Raw genomic sequence first — 9934 nt, forward strand, 5'->3', positions numbered from 1 at the left:
GGTGTGATGATTTTTCGCATCCCCGCCCTGCTTACTTCTCTATGATAATCTGTGGATGGTCTATTTTTGAAGCACTGCATCTGTATTTCTCTTTACTCCCATCTCTCTGCTTATCTCGAGTGATGTAACCTGATGTGAAACTTGTAAAGTCCTGCCACTTACTCAGGTCTTCTCTTTGCCTGGTAATTCAACCTTCTTGCGACGAGAGACAAGTAGGCTTCAGACGTAAAGTGATGAGTGGGAATAACTGGTTCTCGTTGTACTTAAGGCAATTCTCCACGCTTTCGGTTGCATTTCTGTGTTAATTATTCGAATTAGTCCAAATCTTGCATAAAATGCTTAGTACATTAGCAATTTTTCTTTCAAATTTTGGCAACCTTTCTGATGCTATCACTTCTGCAAGGCACAGCTTGTTGGGAACACTTGAGCTGTGAGCTTGTTCAAGAGTAAATCTTATGAGTGCGCTGGGTCCTTTCGTCCTCTTCGTTTACTAGTTCATTTCAGTAGTATCATGAGTTGTTCTTAAGCGTTCTTGCCTTGGGTCTCTCGATTTTGCTTCCTAGTCATGGGCCTCAGTAAGGGTGGTAAATAGGAACTGTTTTTTTGTATGTATTAAACGAGATGTCTTTGGACTAGACGTCTTTCTTCGCCACCACTTTAGATTGTGCGGACACGAATGCGGAGTCCCTCTGAAGCTTCTATGCGATGTGGTCCATACGGTTGAAATTTTGGGATAGCTTGCAACGTCTGCAAATACTTCTTATGAAACGATATCAGGCATGCCCCTTCAACACCAGTTCTTCAACTCATGCAAATGCCTAGTTCTGGTGGTCGACAGCTTTCTGACGTTCTCCCATTATTTTTCCTCGTTTAGCGTGGGAAATTGGATCATCACTACGTCAAACAGTAATTAATTGGATGCGTGAAACAATATTTTTTATTTCGAATGTGGATCATAATGTGTAGTAGGTGAGCTGGAATAGCCACGAGCAAACAAAATGTCAGGTATGCAAGAGTAGGAGCAGTAACAGGTTTCACAGTATCCTGCCCTGGACTATGCATTGAGGGTTCTTAATTTTGGAATGTGAAGCTGGCGAGACGCGAGGTGAGAACATGGTTGGAGGTAATAATTGATCTAAAAATAAGCGCAGACACATCCTGACCAGGTTTTGATGTGATCGTAATGGAGAACAGTTGATTTTCTTGTGATTACTCTTACTGCCTCCGTATTCCAAAAAACATTTTGAGGTTGATCGTAATGGCATTACTTTGCAGTTGTCACGACAGACGATTGCCCGAAAGCTGTGTAGGTGTATCACCCGTGAAGCTCTTTGAATGAAGAGGCATACACCACCCCGTTGACAACCGTATGGATGGTGGCCTACTTGAGAGCAGGCTAAATCAAGATAATAGCTACTAATCTATGCTTCTAGCTCCTACTACACTTTCTCTCCCTCTTGCTTACCTCATCGGTTAATGGAACCACCTACATACGCAGCTTACATCGGAAAATTTTCACAGGAGATCCGTCAGATGGTCCACTCATTGTGGGGATAATAAAAAGTGCCGACCTATCAAAATACTCCAACCGAGGGAAGTTTCGTTGAAGCAATGGGATACATTATATTTTTGCCTCAAGGTGCTTACCCTGCTTGGATATAATTAAGCGAACTGACTAACACCACTTGTAACATGGTTTATCTAATCCAGAGGAGAAAACTTATACATACAAATAAGACCAATAATTTATATGTGGAATAAGAATGCTTTAAAGCTAAAATTGACTGACATACGCGAACAAAAAAGGGGTATCTTTGATACTTGCATCCTACACGAAATTGGAAGTACTAAATGACCTTGGTAAACAATTTTATTGGAGTACACTTATCTGCATTTCACTTATACCGTGACAACTTAGCAAAAACAAGTCGTTCCCATTACCCAAGAGTGAATTCACCGATGATTGACAAAGTAGTCGATGCTATGCAAAAAGGTACACTGCTTTGCATATGGAGAAGTAAATGCTTTTACAAATGTTATTCTCAGGGCAAAAGTTCATAGGATGTAGTCCCAAAATGGCATATTGTTTCCTGTCCGTATTCACGTGACTTGTCTCGCTATTATCTGCCAGACAGAGCAGCAACATGACTACTGGTAAACTTCCTTCTTTTTATTATTTATTTGGTTAAATATTGGAATAATGCTGCAGAGTGTAACCATTTCATTTGAGACTCTACCTTTGCTGTTGTTAAAGACTATCTTAAGCAAAGCTTATTGCAAGGATTGTTCTTTTTGAATGACATTGATCCACATCTTAATTTGTTTGAGCAAGCAGATCCTCAGCACCTTTTGCATCTAAGCCATCTGTTGACTCCACTACTTGAGAGATTCACATGCCTTTCAGGTGGTAGACTGAAGACAAGCAAGAGACATCTTAAAAGAATGCAGAAGTAGTAGAAATAGTACTTCTCAGTGCTTTAACACACAGCTGAAGTCGATGAGATACAACAGTACCTATAAATAGCCTTTGTTAGTACCAGTATGATGGTCAAACTGCAGTGTGATGAGCGAAGTAAAAGCCAGTACATTCCTTTCTACTGGCACATATCGACAGCGATAAAACTATTTATTGGGCAGTTTATTTTTAACTGAAGGTCTTATGATAGAATATGAATATCCTAGACAAAACCAACCACAACAGATAATAAAAACAAACTTAATTTCATTGCTGTGGAAGGGTCTGCAAGACTACTTCAACACTGCAGTTTTGATTCAACTTTACCCCACTGAATCACACTTAAATTTTTCAGTCTCTCAAATTGGAATAAGAGTGAAATTTCTTTGCACACATTTCAACAGGTTTTATCTGTCAGTACTGCATTTCTTGGCATCTCTCGAATTGGTAATAACAAGTCAGTTTAAACTGTCAAAGCAAGTAGGGTGGGACTGATTAGCTCCACAGAGCTCCAACACTCAGATATCGTGCCAGTTGCGAATGCTATAAAATTTAACACTCTCTTTTGCAGACTCTGTCTTCTGATTCCCCATTTCAATTATGATAAACATAACAATATTCTGAATTGAGAAAAGTTGATATTGAGGGTGCAACGGAGGGAGCAATATGAACTCCTACAAGTGGTCACATTCTCATTCATGCGGAAAAAGTCACATGTCATAGAATAGCTTAGATTGAGGCAAATCCTCTAGACTCGATGTAAATAAGGGTTAGATAGCGACTGCTTATCCAACCTATAATTAAGCCCAAGTCTAGGCTCATTTACTCAAAATTCAGTTTTAAGAGGCGAAACAAGTCCAATTTTCTCTTGTTAAGGCTTTTAAAACTGGCATCCTATCATGAAACAATCCAAAAACAGATTATAAATTGCAAGTATTAGATTTGGCTACAGCGAGTATCAAATTCTCGGGTGTTTGCTTGACAGGTTTACCATTTATGTAAATTATGGTTGGGATCCAATGAACAATACAAAAAATGAACGAAAAGGTCCAAATATCTTTATAATTTGTTTTCTAACCCATTTCAGCAAATTCAACTATCAAAAAACTGCACAATTTTGCAGACTGAGTTGAGTGCATACATTAAATGATGCGCATCTCCTATCTACGCTTGCTTAGTCTCACCCTCCATCACATTCCTGTCACTTCACTCTATATTTCACTGTAGCTACTGTAATGGGCTCGATATTTCCATCTCCCACCTCTATCCCATACCTGCGGAATAAGTGGACTGGTCAGATAAGGACATAGCGTATTTGATGGCGTTATAAAATGGGCACAGGGGAATGCGATTATATCGGTTCTGCGTTCGCCAATGGCTACTGCTCAGTCACGAGGTTTGTGTGTATTATCCACTTCTCGCTTAAAAGTACACTCGATACAAGCATGTGTTACAACTACCATGCAATATTATAATAATCATTTGTAATCTTAAGTAAATACGACTTAGTTCGAAAATGCAGGAAAACAGTTCATCCCATCTTGTAAAAGTTATCAAGGGGCATTTGCGCTCAAAATGTACCTCTTAATTAGCGCAGTGTGGTTTGCAAATGGAAAGCAAGGAGAGGAAATATACTTAAAGGTCAAATTATGCAACTACCTTTGCAAGTAAACTGCTGATTGAAGCGCATTCTTATTCGACATGAAGCCCCACAGTTTAGCATCAAGTAGTTCCAGCAGTACATACCACTTATTAACAAAATTTCCGTTCATTTTTACCTCTATTATTTAAAAAGTGTTAACGACAAAAACGAATTAATTGCTTTTGCTTTACCTGAGTACTATGTAATATTTTGGTTGCTTAACTATTAGTTTTGGTTACGAAGACACTTGAGGCTCTGACACTACTTCCGCTGGGCTGCGTGGTCTGCGAGTCATGCTGATGGTCCCTCAGCCCTTCTGTTGTGTCTAGCATTATGCGTTTTTCGACCTCGACGAAGACTTGTGGCGCCGCAACTAGAATGATAAACCAAAGTCAACCGTTTTATCCTATAATTCACTCTACACGAATTTCTACAGAAAACTGGGCTGGATTCAATACTGCGTAAAAAAATATCCCACCTAACTCAAAGTTAAATTTAATGACTCTTGAATAGTAATTCAAATTGGAAATACGGCTAAGCCAAAGTGCTTTGGAAGTTTAATTTAAGCATCAAAATGCCTAAGTAAGTTTTCAACATCCTTTCTTAGCATAGCTAAAACTCGCAATTGCGCCAAACCTCCGATTTTTATCATTCGTAAAAAGCCGAAGAAGTCAAATTTTACACGTTAGGTTGGCCTTTTCTTCAGAAGTGCAAGAAATGCGTCTTATTTCTTAAGTTTACTCTTTGTATTAGAGATGCTTCGTTTCTCATATAAATTTCCCTCACAGGGTGGAAAGGAACTGAAAAACCCTGCTTCTTGGACGTAGTTGCGACTCACAATCCAATTTTACTATACCCTTCGTGCCTTAGGGACATAATTGTCGTAGGCGAAATACGCAATTTAATTCTCATAGGTTTAATGATATCAGATGGGTGGTATAAAAAGAATAATTCGAAAGGATTGCACAGTTGGGCAGTACTCTTGCGTAAACAAACTTTATCTCCATGAGAAGTTTTCGTTCCCATTGGCAATGACTTTTGTGCTAATTAAAAGGTTGTACGTTTGATGACCTGAAAGTTACCACATGGTTATATCTTTATCCCTGGAGGCATATCCAACCGTTTAATCTGGGGCCAATTATGATGAACTCTTAAGTCAAACATTAAATTTGCACCATTTAGTGCAACTTACATCAGTGTCCTCAATTCGACCTCAGTATTTTCTTAATTTGGCTGCAAGATACACTTTCAGCTCAGTACATTTACAAAGAGTCGTATTGGACTGTTTGCATTAGATAACAGTTCTTTTTTTACCAGAAGAGAGTGGTTTTAAAGCCATTGTAAAGCACGTTTGTTTAAATATGTTTTTTAGGCGAGAGTTGGTCAGTAAGGAAAATGTTCTGACGGATCAGAAGCCATCGGCCCTCGATGAGAAGACGAACCCTGAATACGCTTGGCCTTGATATCTGTGCCCCTTATTATTTGCTACCCGATAAAGCATGTTCTCGTCCAACTAATCTGCTCGTTTCAAGGGTAGAAAGTCTAAGGTGGAAGAGAGAAACGTCGAGCCCATTATAATATATTACTTTTTTCATAAGTTGTGTCAAGGTTTTTGGAACGCATTGTCTAGTAAATGGATTTAAAGCAAATAGCCAATTCATATTTTGCTAAGTTTTATCAGTTTCAAGATGAGCATCCTCCATGGGGGAAGGCGGCATTCGATTTGTTACGACTTTTATATTTACTGACGGGATCTCGCCTGCAAGGTTGTATTTAATCCAGCATGTATTGCAGCATAAGGTACAAAAAGTTTTAGTTGACCCTCATTTAGGATGCCAAAGGAAAGTGACAGATAAATAATTCTGATGAACAGCATTATTTGGACCCTTAATGTGCCCTTACTCACTACAAAGTTGACATTTAAGCAGTAATTAAATTTAGCAAATTAGTTAATTCCTGATACAATGACATCGTGATAGTGTAGGTAATCCTCATTCATCAACTGCTATCGGAGCTGGATATGGATGGCCATTTTGAAGTGTTTATTCAACACTTATTACGATGTGGCTATTATCGTCCCCCATTTCTGCCCTGATGCCCTCTCGCCTTAGTCAAAACGCACAGGAAAGGTGCAGTTGGTATTTTCATCCATGGTTCAACAAAATCGAAGAAGTTATTTAATCCCAAGCTGTCCCAGTCCCTCTCTGCCATTGCCAGGTGCTTCTACCAATGCTTCAGTAAATAATTTTAAATCATTTCTGGGAATAAATAAGATTAACACTGGATCTACGCATTTCATATGGCTAAAGGTGTGAACATGTGTAGGGTTGCACTGCGTAAACCACAGGTTGTCCAAATACAGCAAAAAAAAATAATTTTTTTAAGAGTAATTCATATTGCGATGCAAAAAACTAAATACAAATTTAAATAACCATCAGATTTCTCCTGATCAAGTAATAGATAAAAACATCTAATTGGATCTGGGAATGAGTGTTCGACCAACTTTAAAGCTGGCTTCACAGAAGGCATAGATATCCCAACTTTTACACCTTACAAAGGCGCATCATGTAAGGAAGAATTTTACTAGCATAATAAACAGTCAAATTTTTGCCCTAAATGAAGTGAAAGACATTTTTTTATTAGGAGCGCCATGAACAAGATCCACGTATTAACAACTGCAACTGGAACATAAATAGATTTGTTTCTATATTTTTCCCATCAACTGCGTCTCAATTTCATTTCAGCGCTGTATTGGGCTGTTTTTTACGTTCATGAACCAAAATAAGGTGTTAAAGTTTGACCTGACACGATTATTCATCTCAGTAGGTAAACGCCAGCTGACACTCAAGTGTGACCTGTTGCCAGGCCCTGATACAAGCCACATTAACCTAAGCGCGAAATGGCTAAAGAACAGTTATAACATTATTGTGGTGAACAAATTAACCACTGTTAAAGCAGTTTAGAGCACATCACTCAGATTCTGGATGGTGCAAGTTAATAGCATATGGCCATGATTTTGTTCCTTCAATGACAAAAATTACAAGATATTAAATTTAATTTTATAAGTTCTTGGACAGGCGATGAATCCTGCAATTGATTGCCATCTCTATTATTTAAAGGAGATGTGCAATTAATGCATGCGGAACTTTAAATTCGCTCAGTATTATGAAGTGGTATTACATTTGTATGAAATACATGGACAAGGTCGTATGATCTGCAGAATGTGGCATTTGACCTAATGATGAGAACAGAGTAAAGTTGAGCATCAACCAAAATCATATTACGGCTTTATCGAGAAGAGAAACCTGCGCTAGTTGTTTCAAAAAATGAGTGATTTACGAATGAATACTTTTACCTTGTCAACAAGCAGTCACAACGGGTCAATGGGCCCCACCTTGGCTCACCAGCCCTCCCACAGTGTATCATCTTTCCATATACTCCTTGCCCACTATGCCTTCGCTGGATCATTTTCACAAGAGGGCCTGATGACGGTTCAGCGTAGAAAGTCGAATTAAAACGTTAAAAATTCATTTGATATAGAATAGTGTACTTTCTTTGGAGACTATACCCATTCCAGTGGATCCTGTAATGAAACAATATCATGTCGAAAGCTTAAGTGTCATATTCAACCAATTCTGTTGTAAAATGTTAGCAAAAAGACTTGCACAATCCTCCGCTGCATTAATTGCTTCTAAAAACAAAACTTGCTTTGAGTTGAAAGAAACATTTGCTTTACTACCCACGAATTGTTGAAGAGCGAACAGGAATGTTCATTAGTACTTCGAGGACTGCTTGAACATTTGCCAAGAATATTTACGCATCGTAATATCAAAGCAAATTGTACAGCCACAGCGAATCGTTAGCCACCAAAATCTTACCGAGGTAGGGAAAAGAATTTGATGGCAAAATATGCAGCTGCCCGAGTCTTGTATGAAGAAAAAATCATAATGCTAGGACCGTATATCTGTTACCAGCTGCGGAAATCTGATAATCGTTTCTGCATTTTTCTAAATATAAAAATGCTCAATAGAGTATTTATGAGGAAGTTTTAGGAAAGTTTTCAACCAAGGCTTAGCCCATAAATCCGGAAATACAAATTCACGTATGCCTACCTAAACATGAAATGCACACTCCGTTTCCGCCGGTTTAACCATTCCAAGGCGGACAAACTGGAGCACTCAAAAACTTATTTCACAGCATTCCACATATTCCTTTCATTTCTTTGCAATTGCTTAACAAACTCAAGGAAGGGATTTACAAATTTGTGCGATTGCTTAAAACACAAACGGGCATCCACAAAATCTCAAATATTGTTAAAATTAATCGTCTCTCTCGTTCGCTGTGGCCTGATTCTTAATTTTGCCGATAACAGACCATCATTGGTAAGCACACATTCTACTGCTTGCAAAAGTACGTTTTTTCTTTGGGTGCGCAAGAAAAACAAATAGTTTTCTTAAAGGGTGGAATTTATTACATTTGGATAGATTTTGGAAAAAAATAAATTAATAGTTTAGAGCTTTCTCACTAACCTCTAGGCTGTGGAGGAATTTTCGTTTACAATAGCACAAACAATATGTCTAGGTGTAAATATTCTTAGCACTGTTACATTTCAATCAACTGGAACAGTAATTTAGTGGATATCTTAACCTTTTAGCTTTATCGGCAACTTCCAGTGAACCCACACGTGTTGATGATTTATTTAAGGCAAATGGTCTTCCCCTGTAAGGCTATTAGGCCTTATTTACCCTTGAAGTTAGAAAGAGCGATATTAAGGCTACGACTTTGGAGTGGATACATGCAACATTTAGCATTTATGCGACTAGAGTTAATCGACGCAGATGTAATTTCTGTCTGTGTTAAATCGTTTCATCACCAAAGCTTTTAATGTCTACCAATCATCAAAGGAAAATTTGCGGACAACAAAAATCAAAGAAGCAATAAAATCTTTTAAACAGGAACAAACAACATAATGTAAAGATCATTTGGCAGATAGGTCTGACAGAGGCTGACTAATCATCTTACTCTAGCAAACCGGTGAAGCAGTGTTTATTATGACTGTCGGGTGAAGTAAAATTAACATATGATGAGTGAAAACAAGTTCTTTTTCAACTTTATTTATTTGCCATCCATCCGATAGTATATAGGCACACTACCGACCCTCACATCACACACATGAAATATTACAAGTGAATTATGATTACCTTATGGTAAGTTGGCTTTAAACACTTGAGGGAGTTTGGACTTGCTCTACCAGAGATGCTTGAGTGTTGTAAAGGCTAATCATCCTATGGGGATTCAGGCAGGTAATTTGTTGGCATCGCAATGACCCAAGGTCAAAGGTGGAACATAAGCTATCAATTTTCCTAGACAGATGATCAACCCTCATGCAATGGAAGGAGTTTTATCTAACTTTCTGAATAACCTGCGAAAACTGTTCAACCATTTGTCGTTGCATTGCCATCACGATAATGGCATCACGTAGAAAGAAAAGAGGGTATTGGTTTGTTGCACCAATTAAAGGGAAAAAGGCGTCGTTTGCCTTTTTTTCTTTGCACAACTCAGAGATTTGTAATAATCTCCGACTTATTCGCTAGGGGGCAGTGTTTATGGAGACCTGAAAAACCGATTGGTATTTACTCAGGACCACTGATAAAGACGTCCTGCTTAAGGGCTTCATTACTTTCTTAGAAGGTCTTGAGAAGGTACAACTTTATGCCATTTTATCGACAGCTACTAATCCTCGATTTCTTGAAGTAACTTAGATCATGAAGAAATTAAACAAGTAACATCTAAATTTATTTAATTATTTCTGCATGACAGGAGTACTATGAACCGCT

At 38.2% G+C, this 9934-nt stretch overlaps 1 protein-coding gene across 1 annotated transcript in view; it reads left to right on the forward strand. All coding sequences in view use genetic code 11, as the record gives it.

The window, feature by feature from the left end:
* Nucleotides 1-8215: 8215 nt before the first annotated feature.
* Nucleotides 8216-9934, forward strand: part of EGR_04691 (hypothetical protein) — a gene marked incomplete at both ends in the record, with an annotated part of 3321 nt that continues 1602 nt past the window's right edge. Inside the window, 2 exons of the mRNA XM_024493940.1 lie at nt 8216-8479; nt 8633-8722. Coding sequence (XP_024351693.1) covers nt 8216-8479; nt 8633-8722 — 354 coding nt within the window. The remainder of the gene's footprint in view (nt 8480-8632; nt 8723-9934) is intronic.

This window comes from Echinococcus granulosus, assembly GCF_000524195.1.
Source record: "Echinococcus granulosus chromosome Unknown EG_S00030, whole genome shotgun sequence".
Classification (NCBI taxonomy): domain Eukaryota; kingdom Metazoa; phylum Platyhelminthes; class Cestoda; order Cyclophyllidea; family Taeniidae; genus Echinococcus; species Echinococcus granulosus.